The sequence below is a fragment of the Megascapheus bottae genome, chromosome 20, assembly GCF_031878675.1.
Source record: "Megascapheus bottae isolate mThoBot1 chromosome 20, mThoBot2.hap1, whole genome shotgun sequence".
Classification (NCBI taxonomy): Eukaryota; Metazoa; Chordata; class Mammalia; order Rodentia; family Geomyidae; genus Megascapheus; species Megascapheus bottae.
Window position 1 is genome coordinate 35555815 of NC_143528.1, and position 27798 is coordinate 35583612.

General features: G+C 51.4%; 1 protein-coding gene across 3 annotated transcripts; it reads left to right on the top strand.

Moving 5' to 3' along the window:
• Positions 1 to 1523: 1523 nt before the first annotated feature.
• Dmtn (dematin actin binding protein) lies at positions 1524 to 26136 on the top strand. 3 transcript variants are annotated; one of them, XM_090354276.1, is made up of 16 exons: positions 3398 to 3579; positions 12685 to 12851; positions 13041 to 13115; positions 13433 to 13588; positions 14344 to 14388; positions 14711 to 14810; positions 15061 to 15117; positions 15374 to 15526; positions 17227 to 17351; positions 17780 to 17885; positions 23807 to 23871; positions 24018 to 24066; positions 24209 to 24216; positions 24385 to 24450; positions 24741 to 24821; positions 24984 to 26136. In XM_090354276.1, the coding sequence occupies exons 2-16, from the start codon at positions 12834 to 12836 to the stop codon at positions 25095 to 25097; spliced, it is 1218 nt and encodes a 405-aa protein (XP_090210402.1). In that variant the 5' UTR covers positions 3398 to 3579; positions 12685 to 12833; the 3' UTR covers positions 25098 to 26136. The 3 variants fall into 3 exon arrangements, 1 of the variants encoding a protein (XP_090210402.1); XR_016539046.1 differs by lacking the exons at positions 3398 to 3579; positions 24209 to 24216 and adding an exon at positions 1524 to 1606 and having other exon boundaries at positions 12687 to 12851; positions 24984 to 25071; XR_016539047.1 differs by lacking the exon at positions 24209 to 24216 and having other exon boundaries at positions 3400 to 3579; positions 12687 to 12851; positions 24984 to 25071.
• Positions 26137 to 27798: the final 1662 nt, after the last annotated feature.

The following is a 27798-nucleotide window of genomic DNA, read 5'->3' on the forward strand; positions in this document are numbered from 1 at the left end:
CATTTTTTTTTTTTATTCTTTTGTGGGTCATGGGGCTTGAACTCAGCCTGGGCACTGTCCCTGAACTCTTTAGCTCAAGGCTACCACCCTACCCTTGAGCCAAGCCCCACTTCCCGTTTCCTAGAGGTTAATTGGAGATAAGAGTCTCAGGTCCTTTTCTGCCCAGGCTGGCTTTTGAACCTTGATCCTCAAATCTCAGCCTCCTGAGTAGCTAGGATTACAGGCGTAAGCCACTGTGCCCGGCTAGAAAGCATCATTTTTTGCTCTGCGTCTTCCTTTTCTTTCTCTGGCCTGCGTCTTTACCATCTCTCCCTTGTCCTTGGTGTCCAGGCACCCTGGCACAGCCTGTCTGGGAGTTAATATTTAGACAGCATGAGGGGTGCCCTTGGTACTACCCCTCCCCAGCAGGTTGGTACATGGGGCAGGGCCTAGGCACTGGAGTGAAACAGAGGTACAAGCAGTGGGTGGAGAGGACTAGTTCACAGGCCTGGGGGAGGGGCAGGTACAAGGCCACAGTCTGCTCAGGACATCTGGCACCGGTGACCTTGTTGGGGAAAGGAATCAAAAAGTAGGGTGTCTGAGGCCTGGTACCTCTGCCTGAGAAGAGGAGGAGTTCCTGCTCTCTGCTGTGGATGCGAGGCCTGAGAATTCCTGAGCTTCCAAAGGTACACAAATCCTGTCTGCCCCTTGTCTGGGGAGATTTTATACCTGAGATCAGACGATCACTAGACTGGTCTTTAGCTCCGCTGGCATCGGGAGTCGGGGGTCTTCTCAGGAGGAAGGGGCTAGAGGAAGACCCTGTCCTCAGGACAGGTATGAGCAGACTGCAGAAACTGAGGTTGGCAGGGGCGATGAGGGTCTTTGGGTTTGGCCAACTTATACCACCAGCATTCACACCAGCAGGAAATAACCTTGGCAGCAACCATACCTCAGGTCGACAGAGGGAGCCCTAACTCTGCATTCCCTTGGGTCCAGAGCTGGCCAAGGTGGCTGGCCAGTGAAGAGACATTCCGGAGGATTGGGGGACTGGGCCTGGGGGCGGTGAGGTCATGTCCTATGTGATTAGAAAACAACTGTGATATTTCTCTGGGTCTAGGAGACACAGAGGGATTGAGCACCCTAGTAGATGGTATATATAAGTAAGGGGCCCATAGTTACAGGCCCTACCAACTGGAAACCAGCCCACTGGCCCTTCAACATCCAGGCTATCCATCCCTTGTCTCTGTCTCCATTACCCCATGGGGGTAGTCTGCACAGCCTGCATGCCCCTTCCAGACCAGCAAATGCTAATGCCATCCTGCCTTAAAGTAAGGAGGTTACCTCTGGAGCCAATCCTGGAGCTTTAGGAGAAAGTGGGGAGGGGGTATAGTTGGGGGTGCAGCCCTAGCACTAAGGGGCTCCTGCAGGTCCCCTCCCTCCACCTAAGGCAGAGGCCTTAGGAGCCACAGCATCCTCCTCCTTCCCCCTCCCACCACGCCTAGACAGGCCGAGCTGTCGGCAGGTTGTCTTGGCAACCGGAGGCGGGGAGAGAGATGCGCGGAGGGATGGAGGTGTATGTCACCGCTGAGGCTGCAGTGCTCCTGCCCCACGCCCCAGGCCCTTAAAGGTACCGGGAACCTTCCCCTCCACCTCTCCTTCTCCCCGCCCTGCCCCCAGTCTCTCCCTCCCCCACTCTGTCCTACATCACAAGGCTGCAATCAGGAGGAGAGTCCCCTCCCAGCCCAGCTTTCCACCCAGGGCTCAGACCCACCTCGTTCCAGGCCCCTGGCATCATCTCATTCCAGCCCTGCCTCTGGGAACCCTTGTTCTGGAAGATGTCTCCTGGGGTGGGGTCGAGGGTGGAGGGAGAACTGTAGAAGCTAGGGGAATGTCAGGAATCCTAACAGGCTGAGCCATAGAACTCAGAGCCCCAGAGGTGCTTGGTCTCCTGGAGGGATAAGAGCAGGCTCAGGACTGGCGTGGGGCTGGCTGGGATCTGCTCCCTCTCAAATCTTGATTTGGAAAAATAAGGGTGGGGTGGAAAGAACCTAAGGCCTCCGGAATTGCCAAGGACAAGCTGGCTGTGAGGATGGAGGTAGCTCCTCCCCCAAGACTGTGGGCCCCCCCCCCCAGCAGTTAAAGCTATACCCTTCCCTCCATGGTCCTATAGACTAGACCCCAGGTTTTCTCCATATCTTCCACACGGTCCTCCCAGGACCACTGGGCAGCTAAACCTAAACCCTTTCCCCCTTTCTCAGCCTCCTGCCATCATTATTTCCCCTGTCTGGATCCACCTCTCCCTCCCCTCCCAGGAGAAGACCTTGAAGTACATTCCTACCTGACCCCATCAGACCCCTCCCTATATGGTTTTTCCCTTTGGGTATCCAGAGCCCCCTCCCCAGAGTCTAGATTTCTTAACTGTTGGTCGATACTATCAGCTGACCGGCTGTGGGCAGCAGTTACCAAGGCAACAGCAAGACTGCCTAGGTAGGCAAGTCTGCAGCGGACATGGAGGTGGAGAGGAGGCTGGCGGGCACCTGTGGGGGTCTCTAGCTAGGCTCCTTTCCCAGGTGTCCTAAGGTGGCTGAGGTTTTGCCAGGTCTCAGGAAGGGCACACTTCTGTGAGTTCTGTACTGGGAACTGGTCCACCTCTCAGGAAGTTCCCTCTTCCCCAAGCCTCCCTCCCTGGGAAGACACAGGGGGGGGGGGTTAGTGGGGGAGGGGGAGGTCCTCCATCCTCTCTCTGGGTTGTGCCTTATTGTGGATCCCAGGGGGTTTGTGCCAACCTGTAGCTCAGGGACTAATCTTTTAGTGTTCAGGTGTGGCACCTCTGCCTGCACCCCTACCCCAAGAAGTGAGATTTCCCCCCACAAAGACTTCTGTGGTTGCTTCTGCAAGATAATGGGGGGCCATGAGGCTGGGCAGAGGCATGGGTTCCTGGAGAGCCATGCACTGGCCCCCTGGGTTAGCAGCCGTCTCCCCTCCCTCCAGTGACTTGACCTCTAGCTGTTTACGGGGAGGGGTGAGGGGCTGTGAGTGTGAGTGTGTGTTGTAGAGCTGGGGTGTGGGAAAGGGGAAAAGGACAGCACAGCTGATTCTGCTTCGTCATGATGCTGCTTAATGCCTCCCTTGTCTGTAATGGATTGAGCTGCCGCTGCTGCAGCTGAGGTAGAAACACAGCCCATCCAAACACACACACCCTGGCCCAGCGGCCACTATCAGCTCAGCTCGCTGGCGTGGGGAGGGCGCGGGAGGGTGTGGGGGAGCCGCGGCCCGCCCATCTGACACCAGCTCCCCGCACCGGGACCCAAAAGGCTAGCGCTTGTGGAGCAGCAGGGTGGGGGTGACGGGGGTGGGGGCCCAAGAGGGGACACCAGACTGCTTGGCGCGACCAGCTCCCCTCCTTCGACAGCTCCCACCCCACCCACCCCAAGCCAGCTTTCTTCCTGTTATTTGTGCTTCGGAAAAGCTGGAAAGCTCAGCTGGGTGTCTGGAAGAGGAGCCTCTCACCTAGGCTCCTGAGAAATCGCACAGCCAGAGGACCAGGGTCTATACCTCTTGGGGGTCTCGGAGCCTTTGGGCCACACTGTCAGGGAAGAGGTAGGTGAGAGTCCCATCTCTCTTTCCCCTTCTGGGGGGGTGGCATTTTGAGCTACAGCCCCTACCAGAGATCCGGACTTTGGTTGGTAGCAGGCTACTGACAGCTCCGCTGCCTGTTCAGAAAGAGGATGGGCCTGGGATGGGGCAAGGGGCAGACCTTGGTCTGATTAAATCTCTTTCTGATTTGAGGAAGAAAGGCTGGGGTGTTCCAAGTTCATGGAAGCCATACTGCCATCTCCAACACCCCAGTCCTGCCCACCCCGGATCCAAGCATGGGGTGGGTAGAGGAGCTGTTTGCTCCTTACTGAATAATGGAAGAAGAGGCCCTTGGTGGCAGGGGGGAGGGCTTCCCTTTCCAGGGTGGGAGAGATCCCCTTTGGGGCTAGTGCTATTGGTGTGGCTGGAGACTGGAGTAGGAACCCAAAGAGCAATGTGGGGTGTCTGGGTGTGGCTGCAGGCACCACCCTGGTTGGTGTGCTGGAAGGATCTGGGCACTAAGCTCTGATAGCCCCCTACCTGGCCTGGCTGGCCACACTCCCCTCTCTCCCCTTGTGTCCCTGTGTTTCCCTTCCAGGAGACAGGGTGCCAGGGGAGCAGAAGAGGGAAAGCAGAGGAGTTGTGGGGTCACGGGAGGGGCTGGAGCGGCAGTGGGACTGTTGGTCTACATGTGCATAGCCCCGGGCTGGGTGCCAGCACGTGGTGTGAGGGCTGTGAGCGTGGAGAAGTGTGTGCCAAGAGGAGGATCAGTGGGTGGGTACAAGTGGGTGTCAGCGCCGTGTGTCATGATGTGGGAGAGTGGGGGTGTGAACTGGCAAGCCGACTGTGGAGTCCCCATGTGCACCCCTGTGCCTGAATTCCATGTGCAACTGTGCACTGTATGGGACTCTTCTGCTTGTGTACCTGTGGGGCCTGTCTCAGCACTACTGGACAGATCCACTCCTAAGCCAGGTCTCCAACATTCATTCAGAGCTCATGTGTGAAGAGAACAGAGCAGAGATATTCACAGAATTAATTCTGGAAGCCAAATTTAGGATAGCTAGATCCTCCTGCTTTCCCCAGCTTATTTTGTGCAGTAGCACAAATCAGAGAGCCTGGAAGACTCAGGAAGTGGTCACCTCTCCAGACGTAAGTCTAGAGACAGGGTCTGCAAACCCAGGCAAGAGAGACCTAAGGAAAACTTGCATGAGGAGATGCACACTTCATGGGGTTATAGGAAAAGAAAGGCCCCTGTGGCTCAGTGGACAGGCACGACCTGAAACAGGCCTGTACACAACGCCTGTCTGCTCAGGGTAACAGGCCTTGTCAAGTGTTAGTATTAAGAGATTCTGGTCCTAAAGTCCGGCACTGGTGGCTCACACCTGTAATCTCAGCCTCAGGAGGCTGAGATCTGAAAGTATGTAAGACTCTTATCTCCAATTAACTACCAGAAAATCTGAAGTAGCACTGTGGCTCAAGGGGCAGAGTGGTGGAGCTGAAAAGCTCAAGGACAGCAACCAGGTCCAGAGTTCAAGACCCATGACTGACCAAAAATAAAAATAAAGAGATTCTGGTCCTAGCAGATAGATCAAGAATAAAAACGATTGTACTGCTGGTGGCTCATATTTGTATTACTAGCCACACAGGAGATCTGAGGAGCAAGGTTCAAAGCCAGCCAGGAAAGGAAAGTCCATGAGATTTTTTTTTTGCCAGTCCTGGGGCTTGAACTCAGGGCCTGCGCACTGTCCTTGGGCTTTTTCAAGGCTAGTGCTCTATCACTTGAGCCACAGCTCCACTTCCAGCTTTTTCTATGTATGTGATACTGAGGAATTGAACCCAGGTCCTCATACATGCTAGGCAAGCACTCTACCACTAGGCCAAACTCCCAGTCCTGGAAAGGACATGGGATTCTTATCTCTAACTACCAAGGAAAAACAGCCAGAAGTGGAGCTGGGGCTCAAGTGGTAGAGCAATATCCTTGAGCAAAAAAGCTCAGAGACAGTGCCGAGGACTGGCGTGTGTACATGCACGTGTGTGTGTGTGTGTGTGTGTGTGTGTGTGTGTGTGTGTGTGTGTGCGCACCCAGAACATTGCTTAAAGGGAAAAGGTGAAAGGGGAAGAGAGAGATAATGGGATGTGCTGGCCTGAGAAAAGCCCAGAGGCCATCTTGGCCTAAGTAATGGACCTGTGTCTGGTGAGCCATTGGTCTGTGTCCTGCCCCACCCTACCCCACACACAGAGCCACTGTGTACTTCGCCTGGCCAGTGCCCTGCTGGTCTGCCCCAGTGCCTTCTCCTCCCCTCCCTGGGATGCTGTTTTGGGAACTGGTGACCTAGCTGGATCCTGCTTTTATTTCTGGCATTGAGTTGTTGCCATAGCAATTGTGGAGGTGGGGCTGGGAGGGGGTGAGGGTGAAAGGGAAAGAGAAATGTGGTGTGGGGGGAGGCAGGAAGCAGGAGGAGAAGGAGGGGCAAGGCAGTCCTAGAGGGGCAGGGTGTCCCCCACCTGACCCAGCCCACTTGGACAGTCTCCAGCCTGGCCTGACCCAGCCAGGCCCCCATAGCCCGGCTCCCGCTCACAGGTGAGGATTGGTTCCCACCCCGGTGATCTTTAGGATAACTACAGCATCCCAAGCCTTTGGTCTGAGCAGGGCCTGGGTAGGGACCCAGCTTGGCTGCCAATGGCTCCCTCTGGCAAGTTAATCTCTGGCCGCCTTTGTCCTCCTAAGTGAGCAAAAGCTGATTTGGGTGAAGTTCCCTGCCCAGATTGTGGCTGGCTCCGGATGGGCTAGAGAACTGGCGGCTGGGAACTTCCTGGTGCTCACTTTGTTTCTACAAGTCCAGGGGCTCTGTCTGGGTTCTGTCCCTTGCCTGTAATGGGTGGCTGCACCCACGGAGGTCCCTGTGGGCTCTGTCTTATCACGTCCATCCCTGGAGCTGCCTGCTCCAGTAGCCTAGGCAAGAGAGGGTGTGTGGTGTGAGGTGGGGCTGGGCTGGTGGCTCAGATAAGGCCAGACTCCACAGCTGGGGGTGGGTGGGGTTGAGATGGAAGGATGAGAAACCTGCTGGTGACTGACCAGAGCCAGGAAAGCTGAGCCAGCCTTCCACCACCTGGGCTGCCTTCCTCCCCAGGGCTTCCCCTCTCTCCCCTCCCTTCCTCCCTCCCTTCCTGCTGCAGCCTGCCCTTTTGGTCTCTGCCCATGGGGATGCTGGGAGCTCCTGGGCAGCACAAATATATGAAGGGGGTACAACATGGATGGGGAGAGGGTCAGACCACCTCCTGGAGAGAGAAATTAGTATTGAGAGATGAAGCAGGCAGGTGCCTGGACCGTATGATCATGCCCTAGCCCTTATGCTTTAGTTCATTTTCAGACACGGTTTCCAGGTTTTTGTGACCCTCTGACCTTTTGCTTCCTGTGTAGCTTACAGGGATTATAGGTATAACCACAACACCCACCTGGTTTGTTTAGAGGGAGTCTTTACTAACTTCTTGCCTCTACTCTCTACCTTTCAAATAGCAGTAAATACTGAAGAGAGCAAGGCTCTAAGAACTTTTATTTCTTAAGAAATTCCAAATTAAAATGCAGGGGCCAGGAGTTTGGCCTAGTGGTTAAAGTGCTTGCCTAGCATGCATGAAGACCCGGGTTCGATTCCTCGGTACCACATACATAGAAAAAAAGCCAAAAATGGTGCTGAGGCTCAAGTGGTAGAGCTCTAGCCTTGAGAAAGTCCAAGGACAGTGCTCAGACCCTGAGCTCAAGCCCAGGACTGGCAAAAAAAAAAAAAAACCAAATTAAAATGCAAATGTCATGGAGGAATAAGGCTGTGCTTCCACTGTTAGGGCTCCAGGGAAAGAACTGAACAGGGAACTCTCCGGTGTACACAGAGGCTGAGCTGTATGACCCTCGAGCGAGAGGGAACAGTATAGGTAAGAAAGGCTGGGACAGATGGACAGACTGACTCATTGACCTGCTCTGCACAAGGTGGGATCCTGGATAAAGGTTTCAACTTAGAGCAGTGTTCTTGACCAGTGATTTGATTAGTGGTGGTCTCCATTTCCTCAGCAACAATGTGAGGAAACAGTTGGTTCCCGAGATTGGGAGAACAGCCACGCCATGGATGGTCTGCACGCACCAGCTATGACTATAACCTGCCCTGGGGGGCTGGCCTGAGACCCCTCACCTCCAAGCTCTCACCCTCCACCCATAGCCACAAACTCATTCTGCACCCCATGCTAGCTGCTCAGGGTGGGGCTCCAGGGCCACCCTGGGTGAGTATTACTGGACATTGTCCCTGCCAGTCTGTACCCAGAAGCATGTGGGATCCATGCTGTACCTCCATCACACCTCCCACCGCCCCCCCCAAAGTAGAACCTCTAGGCTAGCTTCCCCTAAATGTCTTAGAATCTTCTTACCCAATCAACATCTTGCCCTTTCTTCTCCTTTCTAGAAGCATGTGGTTGATTCCAAAGCCAGGTCTCCGCTTGGTACTTCCTGGAACAGACCAGTCTTGTTCTCCCTGTTCTTCCCAGCCTCAACCCCTTCCTGCATCTGCCTGCCAGGAGTGAGCTCCTATGCTCTCTACATTCGGGGCCTGGCCAGGCCCTGCCTCTGCCCTCCCTACCAGGGGGCCATGGGGAGGAAAGCTCTTCTCCCAGTATCTCTCCTCACATTCTCCCCAGTGCTGGCCCCAGGGCTGCATGGTGGTCCAGTTTCTTGCCCCTCCTTCTATGACATTCTTAACATCACACTTATTATATGCCAGGCCCTTTGCTGAAGACAGTGCCCTAGTACTGGCTCTTGCTTTCATTTTATGTGTGTGTGTGTGTGCTGGTACTAGGACTTACACTCAGGGCCTACAATGCTGTCCCTTAGCTTTTTTCCTCATGGTTCTTGCTCTATCATTTGAACCACAATTCTACTTCCAGCTTTTTAGTGGTTCAATGGAGATAGTCTCATGGGCTTTCTGCCCAGGCTGGCTTTGAATCGGGATCCTCAGATCTCAGCCTCCTGAGTAGCTAGGATTACAGGTGTGAGCCACCTGTTTTCTGTCTCCATTTCTACTCATGCCACCTCTGCTATTCTGTCCTCCACTACCGGGATGCTGGTTGCTTGTTTTGCTGTTGGTGGTAGTGTTTTTGTTGTTGTTATCTGTTTATTTCAATACCTAGGGCTCTACCACTTAAACCACAGTGTTAGCTCTCTAGGATGCTGGATGATTGGGGTTTTTTTTCTCCCTCTAATTTTTGGTTCAGAGTCCCCCTCAAAGCAAATGGCTCCCAAAAGAAAATCCCTATTTCCAGCATGTTCCCTCCTCCAGCTCCTTTCCTTACCTGCTGGCCAGTCTAGCAAAAGTGAACTCATCCCTTCCTTCCTCCTCTCGCTTCTTCTCCCTTTCTTCTCCTCCTCTCTCCTCCCTCCTCCCCTGCCCTAGGATTCAGTCCTGCTTTGTATAGGTTGCCTCTAGAATTTCTCCCATTAACACCTTCCTGTCCTTGGCCCATGCCCCAGTCTGGTGTTTCACAGTCCTCTGCCTGGACGCTGTTTCGTCCCTCCCATCTTGCAGCCCGTGGGCCACCTCTGCCTACCCAGTCCAGCTCCCAGGCTGCTAGCAGATTCATTTGGTTCAAGCATGTACTGGATTCCTGGAACTTCCATGCTTAAAAAGATGTTCCAAGGGCCGGGAGTTTGGCCTAGTGGTTAAAGTGCTTGCCTAGCATGCATGAAGACCCGGGTTCGATTCCTCGGTACCACATACGTAGAAAAAAAGCCAAAACTGGTGCTGAGGCTCAAGTGGTAGAGCTCTAGCCTTGAGAAAGTCCAAGGACAGTGCTCAGGCCCTGAGCTCAAGCCCAGGACTGGCAAAAAAAAAAAAAAAAAAGATGTTCCAAGCCTTCTACCATCCCCTGTTGACCATAGGAATAGAATCTAACCCAAGGCGGGACTCAACCTCCTGTCCAAAATGTTGTATCTCCTCCTTGAACGCTACATTCTAGCCATGTCTGCTGCTCTCCAGCCTGCCCCAGCCTGTCCACAGATCTACACCTTCACTCAGGTCCAAGGATACCTTTCCCCACCACATCCTTCAAGTCCACCCCTTCTCACACACATCTTACTTTGAGAAACCTCTTCAGTTCTCATGCTGGGGACTCTCCAGCCTTTTGATTCCCCTTGGCTCCTGAGGCCCTTATCTGGCACAAGCACCTCCACATTGGCACAGTAGCTATCTGTGGGCAGCATATCTTCTTCTTCACTCTCCTCTCACCTTTCTGCTCTCTGTGAGGAAACTGAACTGTGATCCCCACAGAATCCATGTAGTGGATGGAGCAATATGTGACTGGTGGATGGATGGGTAGATAAGCAGATGGGGGGATGAATAGATGACTAGGTAGATGGAAGATGGATGGATGGATGAGAGGATGGATGAACAGATTGGATGGATGGATGGCTGGCTGGATGGATGGATGAGAGGATGGATGGACAGATTGGATGGATGGATGGATGGATGGAGAGATAGTTGGGTAGATGGACAAACATTTGCCTCTAGGGCAAAACTGTTGTGCCACCAGCAAATTCCAAAGGAAAACAGAAGGAGGGGGAGCTCTTCAATGTATAGTAGAATGTATCAGGCTCCTCAGACAGCGAGTTAAAAGCATTTCACAGCATATATTCGTCTACTGAGGAGGCAGAGACAGGCAGATGGAGAATCAGAAGTCAGCTAGATTCTATTTTTTACAGTAAAAGGGTTGGGTGCATGGTGCAAGTAGTAGAGCACTTGCCTAGCATGCATGAGGCTCTGCATTCCATCTCCACTATTGCAAATTAATAATTAAAAATTAAATAATGATCCACAAAAAATTAAATAATGAATAAAAGCATTTCTGGGCCGGGAGTTTGGTCTAATGGTAGAGTGCTTGCCTAGCATGCACGAAGACCTGGGTTCAATTCCTCGGTACCATACATATATAGAAAAAGCCAGAAATGGTGCTGTGGCTCAAGTGGTAGAGCTCTAGCCTTGAGAAAGCCCAAGGACGGTGCTCAGGCCCTGAGTTCACGGCCCAGGACTGGCAAAAAAAAAAAAAAAAAAAGCATTTCTAAGAAAGTTTGAGAGGCATTGCACCTCTAGATTGGAATCTTCCCATGAGACACTGAGGGTGTGTATGATGACTGGAACCTTCTCTTAGAGATGCCTTGGTTCTAGAACTCGAAAGGGACTTGATTCTCCCTACACATGTGATAGAATACCGGTCAATCTTAGTGAACCTCACCATGCTAGAGACTTCCACCCGCAGCTCCTCAGCCTTGCCCAGCCTCGGTGCCCTCATCTGTAGAGTGGGCCTATCCCTGCAAGACCACACCGAATCATGCTTTTGTGCTGTTTGTTCACAGACTGTGTGTTCAGTGAGGGTTTTTGGGGTACTGTGGCTGCCACTAGAAGTCCACAACGAGTTCTTCGCATGCCTCAGCCTACCGTGAAGTGCTTGCTTTCTTTAGTAACCCTTGTTTTGAAGCTCCAGAGTAGAGAGGACAGGGGCCGGGCCTTCTGAGGACCCTGGAAGGATGATGGGGGGGGGGAGCAGAGGGGTGGCAAGAGGGAGTGAGTTCTGTGGCAGATAGAGAATTTAGTGATTGAGTGAACAGCCAACTAGCTGATACTAAAAGTGGATGAAGCTGGACCTAATAGCACATGCCTGTCTCCTCAGCCATGCAGGGAAGCACACAAAGAATTGCTGTCCAGACGGACCCAGGAAAAAAAAGACCCTATCTCAAAATTAAAGCAAAAAGTGCTGGAGGTGTTGGTCCAGTATCAGTGCAAAGTTCTGAGTCCACATCCCAGTATTATACATACTTTTAAAGTGTAGATAAAAGGATTGGCAAGCTGTGTACTCATGGCTCTTGCCTATAATCCTAGCTACATAGGAGACTGAGATCTGAGGATTGTGATTCTGCAGAAAAATCCATGAAACTCTTACTTCCAGTTGAACACCAAAAAGCTGGAAGTGGAACTATGGCTCATATGGTGGAGCCTTGAATGAAAAAGCTGAGGAACAGCAGCCAGGCCCTGAGTTCAAGTCCCAGGATTGGCACAAAAAAATAAATAAGATAGGGAGACCCATTCTTTTGTGACTGTGATGCTAGGAATTAACTACAGAAAAGCCCCCCAAGCTCACTAGTCCCTGGGAGGTAGAAATAGTGCAGCAGCTAACTTTCTACGTGGAACTGGAACATGTGGCACTTTCTGCACATCTCATACTGGAACTTAACTGTCTATCGCAGCCCTAAGAAGCAGAGACCATTACTATTCTCCTGTGGGTTTTTTTTTTCTCCTTTAATACAAACGTTGAGGCTTAATTATTATTGCACATCTCAGCTCTTAGCCTCAGAGCAGCTAGCACGACAGGTGTGAGCCACCAGCAGCAAGGACTTGGTGGCTTCTGGCTAGGGGGCAGACGGCAGCCACTGCCCCCTTGGGTGCAGGGAGGAGGGAGGGAGAGGAAGGCTGAGGGAGACGCCCAGGAAAGCATGGCCTGTCTAATGCACTGACAGAATTCACGTCCCCACTTACACCGCCTCCCTGCGAGCCCAGCGGTGTGGTGGGCCTTGGAGCAGAGACTGGGGGGCGTAGGGAGGTGGCCCACGCCTGCTCCAAGGGTGCTGTACCGAGTGCCCGCCATACAGGGGACAGGAACAAGGGGCAGGAGCAGCTGCGCCAGGGCCTGGCCTCACACGCAGGGGGAATCCATCCCTGTCCCTCTCCTCCCCGCGTGTCGTGCGTCCACGCCTCGTGCGTCCACGCTTGGCTCCGGTATGACTCAGTCCCTCCGCGTGCGCCTTCCCGGGGCGGGGAAGGAAGAAGGGGACCCGGTGGATGTGGGGGGCGGGGGGTCCCCAAGCCCTGGAGAGGGCCTGACTGCGGGAGCCCGCCCCGGGCGGGGCAGAGGTGGCCAAGGCTGGGGACGGGAGGCCACAGCCCGGGCAGGCTGGCGGATCCCTGCCGTCATTTCCTCCGGAGAACAATGGCTCCGCACGCAGCAGCGCGGCGGGACTGCGTGCAGGGCGCTCCCCGGGGCTGAGCGCACGGCGGGGACCCCCCCCCCCCCCCGAGCCTGACGCCCCCTCCGTCCTCGCAGAGCCACCCCAGCCGCGCGTCCGCGTCCGTGCGCCGTGCCGGGGCGCCGAGGGATGAGGACCCTACGGCGCGGTGGGACGCCTTCATCGTGGGAGCCGGGCCGCGCCTGACGCCTGACCTCACCGCGCACGGATCCGCCTGAGCCTCCGCATGGAGCGGCTGCAGAAGGTGCGGTGCCCCCGGGGCCCCGCGGAGGGGCTGGGGTCGGGTGGGGACCGCGGGCCGCCGGGGTCAGCCTGGGAGCGCCACGGCGCCACCTGGTGGCCGGGCCCTCCCGCGCCTGGGGCGGACCCCCGCCTCCCTCCCCGCCCTCGCAGCCACGCACGCGCCCACCCGCCCCCTTCTCCCTCTCCCCAGCAACCTCTTACCTCCCCCGGGAGCGTCAGCTCCTCCCGAGACTCCAGTGTGCCCGGCTCTCCCTCCAGCATCGTGGTGAGTACCCCTGTAGGCCGCCCACTCCTCATTTTGGGTGGAGGGAGGACTGGGACCCCAGCTTCCCCCCAGGGAGATGCTGCCAAGGTGGGCAGGAGCCGGAGGTCCCTGCCGGCCCCTTGCTGTCTTGTCTGGCTGTACTCAAAGTGCCAGGCCAAGGACTGTCATTATTTCCCAGGTGACGCCCTAAATGTGTAGACTTTACAGTTGGAGGTAGTAACTTGTGGATGTGTAGAATGACTGCTAGATTCTTGGTAATACAGTAAGTCTCCACAGGCGACCTAGGATCTGTTCCATTTGTGCCCTTTTCCCTTTAGGCCAAGATGGACAACCAGGTACTGGGCTACAAGGACTTGGCTGCCATCCCCAAAGACAAGGCCATCCTGGACATAGAGCGGCCAGACCTCATGATCTATGAGCCCCACTTCACCTACTCCCTTCTGGAACACGTGGAGCTGCCTAGAAGCCGGGAGGTGGGGGTATTTCTGGTTCCAGAAGTGGGGGAGTGGAATCCGACTGGGGGAGACTGATGAATGGAATCTCCCTGGGGTACAATCAACCCCATTTGGGAGGGGGGGAGCAGACAGGGAGGGTCAAGGGGGGATGCTGCCCAGAAGTAGAAAGCAAGGGGCAGCTGCAGTTGAATGACAAGGACGCAGAGTGTATGTGTGGAAGGGGGTGGGAGGTGTTGCTGTAGGAATGGATGAGAAGTGGGCAGAAAGATCTCAGGAGTTACTGAACTTAAAAGTATGGGTGTGTGTGGTTGCCTCAGTTTCCACTCCTCCCTGTTCATCCCCCTAAAGTTGCGCAGTGCCTGAGCAGGTACTGAAGTAAAACAGTAGTGTTGATTGAGCTGTGGGGTGCAGCCAGACTGTGGGAGGGAGGTACCTGAATGCGGAGCTCATGCTGTATCCCTTGTGGCTTGTGGTCCTGTCCCTGACATTTGTCATCAGGTTCTGCAGAAGTCATGGCCGGCCCTCAGTGCACTGGGCCCATTGCTCCAAGATTCTCCGCTTCGTTGTGCTCCATACAGAAAGATTCAGCATTTTATCAGGAGCATCCTGGGAATAGGCAGGATAGAAGGCTGGGCTGAGACCTGACTGGGCCCTGAGAGAAGGGTGGTTAGGGAAGGGTGTGGAGTTGAGATGTGGGCTGGAATGGCCCCTCTGGGGTTCTAGGGACAAAGCTTTATCCTACTGTGACTTACCACTGTCCTCTCTGTCCACAGCGCTCACTGTCCCCCAAATCCACATCTCCCCCACCTTCTCCAGAGGTGAGTCTGCCCTAGCCCTGAGACTTGCCCAGCCCTGTTGTTATGGGACCCCAAATCTCCTTGTGTCCAGACAGCGCTACAGAGCAGGGGCACAAAGGGATAAGCAGATCCCTCCCAGTCACCAACCAGATCTGTCTGTCTGTCTGTCAGTCTGACTCTCAAGGCCTTATTTAAGCCATTGTCCCTTGAACAGATTGAGGCCTTGGAATTCTTTGCCCTGGGTTAGGGGTGTTGGGTATAGGATGGGGACACAGGGTATGGTAGGAGTGGGGACAGATGGGGTGGCAGGGGACATACAGGAGAAATATACTCCACTCTGCAGGTGTGGGCAGAGAGCCGGACCCCTGGAATTCTGTCTCAGACTTCAACTCCAAGAACCACAGGAACCCCCCGGACCAGCCTGCCCCATTTCCACCATCCTGGTAGGTTTTGTGGTTGGCCTGACTGCAGCTGTTCCCCCTGACTTGTCTTCAGCACCCCAACTCTCTTACTCTCCACCTCTCCCATTCTCTGAGGTACCAGCTCACCACTGAACTCCATAATGTTAGGACCCCAGGACCTTCAGGTCTGTCTTGGCTCTTGACCCATTCCACTTGGCCCCTTCTCTTTTCTACCCAGCGTCCCCTGCCATCCACATATGCTCTTCTCATCTGCCTTTATTTCCCTTCCCAGAGACTACCCGCCCAGACTCCAACATCTACAAGAAGCCACCTATCTATAAGCAGAGAGGTGAGGGCCTCCTTCACTTCGCATGCCTCCTGTCTGCCACCGGCCAGGGGGGCTGCACCAGGCAGGTGCTGAGGGCTGGCTGGCAGGGAGATGGGCAGATACCTGTTACAGCATGGACTGTTTGCTCTGTGTTCTTCGCTGCATGTTGCTCTTGCATCTGTGACCTCACAGGTGCGAGGGGACCTGTGATAGTGCCGGGGACCCTGGGAAGTCCAGGTTGGCCTGAGGATGGACTAACCCTCCCCTTTGTCTTCAGAGTCCATGGGAGGCAGCCCGCAGAGCAAGCACCTCATCGAGGACCTCATCATCGAGTCGTCCAAGTTCCCCGCAGCACAGCCTCCCGATCCCAACCAGCCAGCCAAGATTGAAACCGACTACTGGCCATGCCCTCCGTCGCTGGCTGTTGTGGGTAGGGAAACTGAGGCGGGGGGGAGCCAAGGATCTCCGCCCTCTCCACCCCACCCCACCGCCTAGGAATCCTCTTAGGTTGCGTGTGTGTGTGTGTGTGTGTGTGTGTGTGTGTGTGTGTGTGTGTGTGTGTGTATGTGCCTTTCTCAGTATCCAGGCTTGTCGTGTACCCTTTTAATTTTGCAGCTCTGCCATCCTGCCATGCTGCTCGGAAGGCCTGCCCATCACTTACTCCTCTCCACCTTCATGGATCTAGTCACTCAGCAGACATTTCTCAAATCTTAGGAGAATAAATAAGAGAGGGTCCCCCATGTTTCCTACCAGCTCCATAGGAAAGGGAGGGTGTTATTCTTATTAATTAGTTACTGTGCTGGGATTGAACCCAGGTCCTCACATAGGCTAAGCATGTGATCTGCCACGGAGTTACACTCCCAACCCCCCTTACTTTATTCATTCGTTTGCTTACCGGTTCTGGGACTTGATTACAGAGCCTGTTGTGTTTGTTTGGCTTTTTTGTTCAAGGCTGCCCCACTCTACCACCTGAGCCATACCTCCATTTCAGCTTTTTGCTAGTTAATTGCTGATTAGAGTCTCTTGGAGCCAGGCACCCATGGCTCACATCTATAAACCTAGTCACTCAGCAGGCTGCGATCTGAGGATCACAGTTTCAAGCCAGCCCAAGCAGGAACATTTGTGAGATTCCTTTTTTGTCATTGTTGTTGGTCATGGGGATTGAACTCTGGGCCTGGGTGCTGTTCCTGAGCTCCTCAGCTCAGGGCTAACTGCCCTACCCTTTGAGCCACAGCCCCACTTCCAGTTTTCTGGTGGTTAATTGGAAATAAGAGTCTCTCTGACTTTTTAGTGCCCGGGCTAGTTTTGAACCATGATCCTCAGATCTCAGCCTCCTGAGAAGCTAGGATTAGAGATGTGAGCCACTGCACCTGGCTGAGATTCCTTCTTTTTTTGTATTTTTTTATTGTAAAGGTAATGTACAGAGGGCTTACAGTCACATAAGTCAGTTAATGAGTACAATTCTTTTGAATGGTGGTTTATGAGACTGCTACTTATGTTAACCAGCAGAAAGTGAAGCTGAGTCAAGTGGTAGCGCACCAGCCTTGAGCAGAAAAAGCTAAGGGACAGTGTCCAGACCCTGAAGTCAAGCCCTGTTACCAACACACACACACACACACACACACACACACACACACACACACACACACTCTCAGAGTCTCTCTGACTGTTCTGTCCAGGCTGGCTTTGAACCCCAATCCATAGATTTCAGCTTCCTCATGGGTGTGAACTACTAGCAGCTTCTTTTCTTTTCCTTCCTTTCCTCCTTCTCCTCCTCCTCCTCCTTCTTCTCTTCCTCCTCCTTCAAGAATTTGTGCTACTGAACATAATGGTTCCCAGCTGAAGTCCCAGGTACATGGGAGGCTAAGGCAGAAGGCACACCAGCCAGAAGGTGGAGGACAGCCTTGGGAAACAGATCTGTTTAGACTCCATCGTAACAGGATTTCCCAGCAGAGCCCCCATGGCCAGTGGATTGAGATAGCAAAACCCATCTCTAAAACATGGTTTAAAATGGAAAATGAAAAGAAATGGGTAGTGTTGTTCTTGAGGTTCAGCCCAGCACCTGCAAAGAGCCTGCACCTGAAAAGTGCGCGGATAGGCTGAGCTGTCTCTCTTGCCTCTGTCTCCCAGAGACTGAATGGAGGAAGCGGAAAGCTTCTCGCAAGGGGACAGAAGAAGAGGAGGAGGAAGAAGATGATGACTCAGAAGAGGAGCTTAAGGCCATCAGGGAGCGTCAGAAGGAGGAACTCAGTAAGGTAGCATCTCAGAGCCAGACCAGAACAAATGGTCTTGTTGCTAGTTTAAACTGCGCATGTCACAAAAACACCTGGATCTGAACAGGGAAGAAATGCCTCTGTTTCCCCAGAAATCTGAGAGGTCACTTTTCAAGGCCATTTGGCAGCTGGACTGCTTTGGGGGAGATTCTTAGGATTAAAGCACAGAGAAGAGTGACTGGCTCTTGGAAGGGCAGTGTGGGTTACTGGTCCAGGGAAGGGGAGAGAGGAGGGGGCCCTGAAAAGGCCATGGCAGATGATATGGTGCAGGGTTCTGCAATGAAGGGCAAGGAATCCATAGGCCCCAGAGCATGGGAATCCTGGGATTGCTACTCTAGTCTTACAGTCTATCAACTCTGGGTGGTTTATAGCTGATCAGCCAGGCTTCATCCTCCTTTCTCTTCTCTCAGGTTACTTCCAACTTGGGAAAAATGATCTTGAAAGAAGAGATGGAGAAGTCCTTGCCAATCCGGAGGAAAACCCGCTCCTTGCCTGACAGGACTCCCTTCCATACCTGTAAGTGCCCTGGGGAGAACTGGGGCCCAGGATACCAGCTCCTGGCCAGCAGCTGATGGGAAGAGAGACCAGTACAAGGAGGGCTACCAGCAATGGTTGTTTGCTGTTTTTGTACTCGGCACCTGGGTGCTGTCCCTTAGCTAGTTTCTGCTTAAAATGGGAGCTCCTACCATTTGAGCCACAGCTCTACTTCCAGCTTTTTGGTGTTTAATTGGAGATAAGAGTCTCACAGACTTTCCTACCCAGGCTTGCTTTGAACCACAGTCTTCAGATCTCAGCCTCCAGAATAGCTAGGATCACAGCTGTGAGGCACCAGTACTTGGCTTGGGTAACTGGTAATTACGGAGGGTCTGCCAGGCACCAGGAACTAAGGACATCCAAGCTACCAGAGGTGGATGGAGGTCAACAGAGAAGACTGACAGGGAGCCTGGGTTTGGGGTTTGGCAGGCATGGGTACAGAAAGCACAGTGGGTGCCTTGAAAGAACAGCAACAAGGCCCGAGGGAAAACTGAGTCTTAGAAGAAGATAAAGCCAACCAAAGGAATAGAAGAGGTCATGGCACATGATCCGAACAACATGGGAGCAAAGGCTGGGAGCATTAGAAACACTCTGTCCGAGGACAGCTGGGAGACAGAAAAAGAAAAGAGCCTCACCCAATGAAGCCGAGATGAGTGCAGCGAGCTAGGTCTTTGCGTCTGTCCACAATTTCAACAGATTTCCTTGTTCAGTTTTCAGACATGAAAATAAGGTCCCTTATTATTCATTCTCATTTACCCTCTTCGTTAGTCCTCCCATCTGAGCTGGTTTCACTCTCTTGTCATTTTTTTTTTTTTGCCAGTCCTAGGGCTTGAACTCAAGGCCTGAACACTGTCCTTGAGCTTTCTCAAGGCCAGCACTCTACCACTTGAGCCACAACACCACTTCTGGCTTTTTCTGTGTATGTGGTACTGAGGAATCAAACCCAGGACTTCATGAATGCTAGGCAAGCACTGAACCACTAGGCCAAGCTCCTGGCTCTCTTGTCCTTCTTTTCTCTCTTTCTTCCTTTCCCTTCCTTCCTTCCTCCCTCCCTCCCTCTCCTTCTCCTCCTCCTCTTCCTCCTCCTTCTTCTTCCTCTCTCTCTCTCTCTCTCTCTCTCTCTCTCTCTCTCTCTCTCTCTCTCTCTCTCTCTCTCTCTCTCTCTCCCCAGTCCAGAGGCTTAAACTCAGGGCCTGGGCACCTTTCTTGAGCTTTCTCAAGACTAGCATTCTTCCACATGAGCTATAGCACCATGTCTGGCTCTTTCTGTGTATGTAGAACCAAGGAATTGAACCCGTGTGTGCTAAGCAAGCACTCTACTACTAGAGCACACTTCCAGGGCCCAACTCCTGCCTTTTTCTGTGATTTAATTGGAGATAGGAGTTTCACAGACTCTCCTGTCTGGGCTGGCTTTGATCTTGGGTTCTCAGAGCTCAGCTTCCCGCGTATCTGGGATTATAAGGTGTGAGTCACTGGTACTAGGCTCAGACTTTTCTTTTTTAGTGTGCATTAACTGCTCTACAAGATTTCACTATATTTCAGATGTACATATATACGTTTTGCTCAGGATGCCCCACTCTTTTGCTTTCTCTTCCCCTTCCCTTCGATCTCCTATTGAGCCACAATTTTCACTGAGTTTTCCATTGTACTTATGTCATCTTCATTGCATAGTTGCACTATATTTCAAAATTATTCCTTTTCATATTTCTTTTTCCTTTTCTTCTCCTATCTCCTTATCTTCCTACATAGTTCCATAGTTAGACATATATATGGAATGCTAGATAGGGAATGAGACTAAGGCAGGATTATCTTGCATTCAAGGTCAACCAGTTACTAGCCCACACATAGAAAGTTCAGGGATAATTTGAAGTCTAGTATTGTGATATATTCTGTGCTATTCTTTTTATTCAGAATTTCTCTTTCCATTCATGATCTTTTATGAATTTATTTTATCAGTGGTGGGGCTTGAACTCAGAGCCTGGGTGCTGTCCCTGAGCTCTTTTGCTCAAGGCTAGCACTCTCCTACTTTGAGCCATAGCTCCACTTCTAGTTTTCTGGTGATTAATTGGAGATAAGTCTTATGGACATTCCTGCCTGGCTTTGAACTGTGATCCTCAGATCTCAGTCTCCTGAGTAGCCAGGATTACAGGCATGAGCCATTGGCACCTGGCTCCATGTAGATGTTTTGGAATGATTTTTCTATTTCTATGAAGGATAACATTAGGACTTCGATGAATATGTCATCAAATCTGTAGATGGTTTTTAGCAGTCTAGATATTTTCATTATATTGATTCTACAAATTCACAAGCATATGAATCTCTCCATCTTCTGATATCTTCTTTAGTTTCTTTATTCCAAGGTTTTATAGTACTTATTGTAGAGTCTTTTATTTCCTTAGTTATTTTTTAAGTGTTTGGTTGTTTTTTGAGGCCACTATAGAATTGTTTTCCTGACTTCTTTTTTTTTTGCCTATTCACTGTTGGTGTATAGAAAAGCTATTGATTTTGATTTTTGAGTGTTGATTTTATGTTGTGCTATATGAGATCTGTAAGTTTTTTGGTGGAATCAGTACAGTCCATTGATTAGTACAGTCAGTTGTGACAGTTGGACTTCTTCCTTTCCTAATTTGAATCCTTTTTATTTCTTTCTCCTGCCTTATTGCTCTAGCAGGATTTCCAGTATCATATTGAATAAGATTAGAATGAATGGGGGGGCAGGTGTGGCCTAGTGGTAGAGTGCCTGCCTAGCATGCACGAAGACCCAGGTTCGATTCCTCGGTACCCCAAAAAGCCGGAAGTGGTGCTGAGGCTCAAGTGGTAGAGTGCTAGCCTTGAGAAAGTCCAAGGACAGTGCTCAGGCCCTGAGCCCAAGCCCAGGACTGGCAAAAAAAAAAAAAAAAAAAAAAAGAAGAAGAAGTTTCACCATAAAAAAAAAGGTTGAATTTTTGTCAAAGGCTTTTTTTCTGTGCCAGTTGACATGGTCATGGGATTTTTGTTCTTAGTTGTGTTTATGTGATGTATTACGTGTATTGATTTACATATAGTGTAGTGAATTCTCCTTGCATTCTTAGATGAAGCCAACTTGATCATGGTGTATAATCTTTTTTTTTTTTTTTTTTTTTTTTTGCCAGTCCTGGGCTTGAGCTCAGGGCCTGAGCACTGCCCTTGGATTTTCTCAAGGCTAGAGCTCTACCAGTTGAGCCTTAGCACCCTTTCTGGCTTTTTTCTATGTATATGGTACCGAGGAATCGAACCTGGGTCTTCGTGCATGCTAGGCAAGCACTCTACCACTAGGCCAAACTCCCAGCCCCATGGTGTATAATCTTTTAATGTATTTTAATTCAGTTTGCAAGAATTTTATTGAGAATCTTTGCATCTGTGTTCATCAAAGGGATTGATCTATAATTCTCTTTTTTGTGTGTATTTATCTGATTTTGGAATGAGTGGGATACTTGAGGTTAGTTGTGTTCCTTCTTTTTCTAGTTTATGGAAGAGTTTGGTTTCAGAAACATTGGTTTGAGAATTACTACTTTACTCTCATCGTTTGTTATAGATTTGTTTAAATGATTTTAAACAAATTCGTTTATCTTGATTCAGTTTTGGTAGGTCAAATATATTTAGAAGTTTATCAGTTTCTTGTAGGTTTTCAGTTTATTTGAGTATAGAGTTTCAAAGTATTCCTTCATGTTTCTTTTAATTTCTTTGGTATTTGTTAGGATATTCCCTTTTTTCATCTTTTAATTTTATCCATTTGAGTCTTTTCCTAGATTGGTTAGGGGTTTACCAATCTTTTTTTTTTTTTTTTTGGAAGAACGAATTTGTTTCATTGTTTCTTTGTATGTTTTTTTTAATAAAGTTTCCATGTCATTAACCTTTTTCCCAGATCTTTACTGTTGCTTTCTGTTGTTAATTTTGAGTTTACCTTGTTCCTGTTTTTCTAGAAGTTTAAGTGCATTGTTCAGACTATTGAGTGCTCTCTTTTTTCTTTTCTCTTTTGTGATGGTGGTAACACCCTTGCACTTGCTAGACAAGCCCTGAATACCTTAGGCCCCACCATGTTCTAGTAAAGCCACCAGGGTGCGATCCCGGGGCCCTGCCAAGATGACCTGACCAACTTAATCACCTCCAGGGGCCTCACTGCTTCCATTTCCATCTTCTAACACTTCGTGATGGGGTTTCAATTTGAACAGAGGGAGCTATAGCATTGTCTAATGTCTAAAAACTTTCATAGATATGGAGAAAAGGAAAGGAAGCTGAGAAATATCTAGGAGATTGATCGAATCCCTTGGATGGAATCCCGTGGCTGGTTGAATGTGGGGATATGGGTGAGACATATTGGAACTTGGTTTTGGGGGTATTGGAGAATGACATCCTGGAAATGAGATAGTAAAGAAAGCACGTTTTTCTGGAAAGGGGCCGAGGCTGGTTTCAGACAGGTTGGGTTTGAATGTCCCACATAAGTGATAGAGTGGGAGCTGAGTTTGGCTGAGCTAGGCTCTAGAATCTCAGCTTACGTATAATGGTAATGTAGAGAGGAAAGTGAGACTGGATATAGGAAGGAAGGTCAGGGCACCCTCGTGTCCCTAGAGAATAAGCCTAGTGAAGGTGCAGCAGGAGGATTGGTAGAGTGGGAAGGCTTGGCGCAGGCAAAGGAGATGGAGCCTTCAATTGTGAAGGCCCTTCTCTATGGCTGAAGGCTTCCAACAAGAGCAATCTGGGTAGCAGCCGAGGCCCTCTACTGAGTTGGGAGTGTGATAAAATGAGTGTGTGGTGAAATTAGCCTAAGTTTGAAATAGCTACTGATGGGAAGTGGCGCAAGGCCTTACCTTTGTAAGGCTTAGGTTCTGACAATCCCTTCCGGCAGGATGGGAGAACTTGGGTTGATTGAGGATCAGTGTTTGGTAAGAGAGGCAACTGAGGGGCTGAGTGCCAGACTGCCTAGTGGAGGCCCTGGTGAAAGTTGCACCCTTCTACAGGGTAGAAGCTGGGAAGACTGTGGCAGAAAATGAGGACTCTGCAGAGATAAGAAACAAGTGGTCTGTGTTAAGCTGATGGTATACGGCTGTAACCCCAGCACTCTGGGGGTAGTGGGGAGAGTGGGGAGGCTGAGAATCTCAAGTTCAAGGCCAGCCTGGGCCTAAATAGTAAATTCCAAATCAACACAAGGCTACATGGCCAGATGCTATTTCAAAAGCAGACTAGAACAATAACAACAACCAAAAAATGAAAACAGGAAGGAACCTGGCAGTCTGTGTGGGACTAAAGAGCCAGGGAGTGGTGGGGAGCCGGGGGGGGGGGGGGGGGGGGGGGGGGGGGGGGGGGGGGGAGGAAAAGCTACTGTAGCTGTAGACAGGGCCCAGCTGGTGCTTTGAAAGGATTGTCTGATGTGGACGGGACAGAAAAACAGGTCCAGGTCCTGAGTGGGTGAGAAGAGGTGCAAAAAGAGTTTTTGAGAATGCGGAGTCAATAATTGAGGCCTGGAGAATGAGGCTGATAGGTTTGTGCCTTGGGGCATGCGTTCAGCCTCTGAGTTCCACCAGATTCTTCTATTTAGCTCAAAGATGTCCATTTTGCCTTAGAATAGCCCGTTTGTCTCTGTGATGAGCCTGGAGTCATGTGTACACAGTCACGTGGCTGTGCAGGCTGGGGTCAGTGGCACATCTAATCACCATTTCACGAGTCTCAGCTTGAGCTGTAGACTTTACGTCCCAGGCTTTTGTGTACTTGTGTACTTGGTACAATTCCAGTTAGAGAGGGGAGGAAAAGTATTGTAGACACTGCAGAAGCCCCCGCGGGGACCCTCTTAGTTTTCTCCTGCCATGTTTTCGCTAGAAAGATCAGTCTCATTGGAAAGCACTGTCATGACTAAGGGACTGAGTCCAGGCTCTCTTGCTGTCTTCCAGCCTTACACCCAGGAACGTCGAAGTCCTCTTCCCTTCCCTCCTATGGCAGGACCACTCTGAGCCGGGTAAGGCCTCCTGGCAGAGGACAAAGGGACCAGGGGCTGCTTCTGAATGGCGAGTAGTTGAGGGTGGGGGTGGGGAGGCCTTCTGAGGGTGAAAGGACCCCTAAGACTATCCCAACTTCCTCTTACCTCTTCATGTCCTTTCCTAGCTACAGTCCACAGACTTCAGCCCATCGGGGAGTGAGGCAGGAAGCCCAGGTGAGTAGTGTGGCAGCCTGTTGCGGGGAGCTGGCAAAGGTGGGGTCGACAGGCTCCCCAGCAGCCAGTGTCTGTTGGGGAGGGGGCGTGTGGAGGCCCCAGGCCTGGGAGCTGCCTCTGAACAATGGCTCTTTCTCTGCAGGCCTGCAGGTGAGTGCCCCCTGGAGGGGAACAGGTGGCGCATCCGAGGCCAGGGACAGTGTGGGGACTGGGGTGTGTGGGGCCACAGAGTTGCCTGGTGAAGATTCAAGAAGCCTGGGGTAAGACTGGGAAGGTCCCCCACCCCACTCTGGCTCACTGCGGCTTTGGTCTCCCCAGAACGGAGAGGGCCAGAGGGGGAGGATGGACCGGGGGAACTCCTTGCCCTGTGTGCTGGAGCAGAAGGTGAGGGCAGGGGACCTGACTGCCACCATGGGGGGGGGGGGGCATCGGGAGTGGGGCAGAGGCCAGCAAGCTGAATGTGCTAGCTCATTTGTTAGGGGTCCTCCTGGAGATGAAGAGGTGGGCTGGGTGGCACCAGAGAAGCTGGGCAGGTGGATGGCATTGAAATGGATGGTGATGAAATGGCATGAACCCTGACGGCCCCTCCGCAAGTGGACACTGAGGCCCAAGCAGTAGAGGGTTGGCATGGACATCTCTCTGCAGCCTAAGAGCCCCTCCCCCCCCCTCCCTAGATCTATCCCTATGAAATGCTGGTGGTGACCAACAAGGGACGAACCAAGTTGCCCCCAGGGGTGGATCGGATGAGACTTGAGGTATGCAGGCAAGATGCTCTGCCGAGGTACAAGATTATGGATGGGGTTCTTTCTGTCTGCTCTCCCTGGCCCGCCCTATGTCCACCTCAGGAGGACCTGGGTCTCAGTATCGTTAAGAGATGAGCCTCAAGCCGCATCTGCATGTGTTCCCTCACCCCACAGAGACACCTGTCTGCTGAGGATTTCTCCAGGGTCTTTGCCATGTCTCCAGAAGAGTTCAGCAAGCTGGCCTTGTGGAAGCGGAATGAGCTCAAGAAGAAGGCTTCTCTCTTCTGACTGTCCTGCCTGCCCTCTTGGTGACAGTCCCTCCCTGCAGCTCCAGGGCTCTGGGCCTGAGGGCCACTAAACCCAAAGCATCCTCTTCCCTGGGGGGGCTGGGAGCAGTGGGAGGTGGGAGCAGAGCTCACTGCTCAGGGAGAAGGGGAGCCAAGACCCCTGCAATCCTGCAGTGGGCCAGGGGCTTCCTCCCATCCCAGGTCCCCACTGCCTCACTAAACCCAGCCTGGACTCCAGCACACACTGAGTTAATGTTTGCACCCTCTCCCTGCCTGTCACCCCCCACATGAAGCTCCTCCGAAAAGGGTGAGGGGAATGAAGGGGACATTCATGGTCAGGCTGCTGGCTGTCCTGCACAGAGGTGGACCTGCTGTGGGGCCCTGCCTGAGTGGACCCCTCCACTGCTTTCTGGCAGCTCCCTGTACCTGAGCTTCCTGTTTCTCTAAATGGAAGGGGCAGGCTCCAGCTGGCCTCCTTGATGGAGGCCATCCTCCCTCCAGCTTGTCCTGTCCTCTACTTGTGACCCCAAGCTTCAAAGCCTCCCTTGCTCTACCTCCAGGGCTCCCAGAAGCCTTGGCTAGAAGTGGAGATGCTGCCTATACAATGTCTAGCTACCACCAGCCTCCAGCCAAAGCCGGCTAGGATGCCTCCTTCCTGCATCCACCCAGGGACCACAGAGCCCAGGCCATCAGCCTTCCTTGGATGGATCAAGAGGCCAGGCGTGGGACATCTCTGAGAGGCCTGGCTCCTAGGTTCCACCTTTTCCCACACCCCCCCCCACTCCTACTAAGCTGTCTACAGAATGTAATTTATTGGGGCACACCCCTGCAGCTTTCCTCACCCAACCCCACCCTACCTACTCACTCCAGCTCTCCCCTTCACATACGTATGTTTATATAATTATATATATATATTTTTTGCCCAGCTCTGGGTTTTGCTCCTGCCCAGACCTTGGCATTCCCTTTCCCCTTGTGTGTGTGAGAGAGATCATGTTGAGAGGACTCTGCTTGGAATTAAAAGGTTGCATTGGGTCCCTAAATCAATTTTGTTTTCTTTTAGTGTTTCCATGGTGGGGGAGGTAGTACTGGGATTTGAACTCAGGGCCACTTCACAAATGCTCTATCAGCTGAATCATGCCATCCCTTCTTGCCTTCATTAGTTTTCAAGTAGGGTCTTATGGGGTTTTTTGTTATTGTTGTTTTGTTTTTACCCTGGCTAGCCTGGACCATAATCCTCTTGTTTTATTGTTCTGCCTAGCTGGATGTGTAAGAGACCATGTTGAACTATTGGTAAGATGGTTATAATTATCTTTTTTTTCTTTCTGATCCAGTCCTGGAGCTTGATGCTCTCTTTGAACTTCTTTGCTCAAGGCTAGCACTCTACTGCTTGAGTCACGCTCCACTCCAGGTTTTCTGATGGTTACATTGGAGATAAGAATCTTAGGGACTTTCCTGCCCAGCTGGTTTTGAACTGGGATCCTCAAATTTCAGCCTCCTGAATAGTCAGAATTATAGGTGTAAGCTAACCCAGGCTGGCTGTATCTCACACGGCCTTTTTACCTGGACTAGCCTTGAGTTCTCATCCTCTCAATCTTCACCTCCTAATTACTGTCTCTTTAGTAAACTAAACATGTTCATGTTGGACAAATGCTTTTACACCAAACTCTCTAGACCCTTCTGAATATGTACAGCTGTTTTGTTTTTTGGCCAGTCCTGGGACTTGAACTCAGGGCCTGAGCACTGTCCCTGGACACTTTTGCTCACAGCTAGTGCTCTGCAACTTGAGCCACAGCACCACTCTCAGCTTTTTCTGAGTATGTGGTACTGAGGAATTGAACCTAGGGCATTGCGCATACAAGGTGAGCACTCTGCCACTAGGCTATGCTCCCAGCCCCTACAGCTGTTTTATTACTATTTTTTTATTTTTTTTGCCAGTATGTGGCACCAAGGAATTGAACTCTGGTCTTCGTGCATGCTAGACAAGCACTAGGCCATGCTCCCAGCCCATTATTAGTCATTTTTAAGTTGAATTTTATAGTTAACTATGTAATCAATGTGGAACAGAGAAGTTGTCTGATGAGTAAAAAAGGTTCTACCAAGCCATGCACACCTGGTTCATGCCTATAATCCATACTACCAACTCAAGAGGCTAAGATCTGAGGATCCCAGTTTAAAGCCAGCCCAGATAGGAATGTCTGGGAGACCCTTTATCTCCAGTTAACCCAACAAAAAGCCAGAAGTGAAATTGTAGCTCAAGTGGTAGAGTGCCAGCATGGAGTGAAGAGCTAAGAGATAGTGCCCAGACCCTGAGTTCAAGCCACACAGTACAGGCCCAAAACAAAACACAAGACAGAAAGGAAGGGAGGGAAGGGAAAAAGGAGCAAGGGAGTCCTGGGGCCCCCACCTTTTGTGTGGGTTTAGCACCTTTGCATTTGAAAGAGCCATCTGATACTATTAGAATGGTGGAAGAGGCTTTCTGCAAGGTCATCCTCAAATGAACTGGCAGTGGCAGCAAAATTCAGTATATCAGAAAACTCACTAATGGCTGAGAACACGGCTGAAGTGGCAGAGCCATCTGTGTAGCAAGTAGAAGGCCCTGAATTCAAATCCCAGGATGGTTTCAAAAAAGAAATCACCACCACATTTTGTGTGTGTGGAATTTTTTTTTTTTTGGCATATAACACATACAGTGTGAATGTTTG

Coding starts and splice junctions, on each gene's coding strand:
- Dmtn (XM_090354276.1), top strand. Junction 14,811..15,060: donor GCCCCATTTCCACCATCCTG/GTAGGTTTTGTG, acceptor TTCCCTTCCCAG/AGACTACCCGCCCAGACTCC. Junction 24,822..24,983: donor TGGATCGGATGAGACTTGAG/GTATGCAGGCAA, acceptor CTCACCCCACAG/AGACACCTGTCTGCTGAGGA.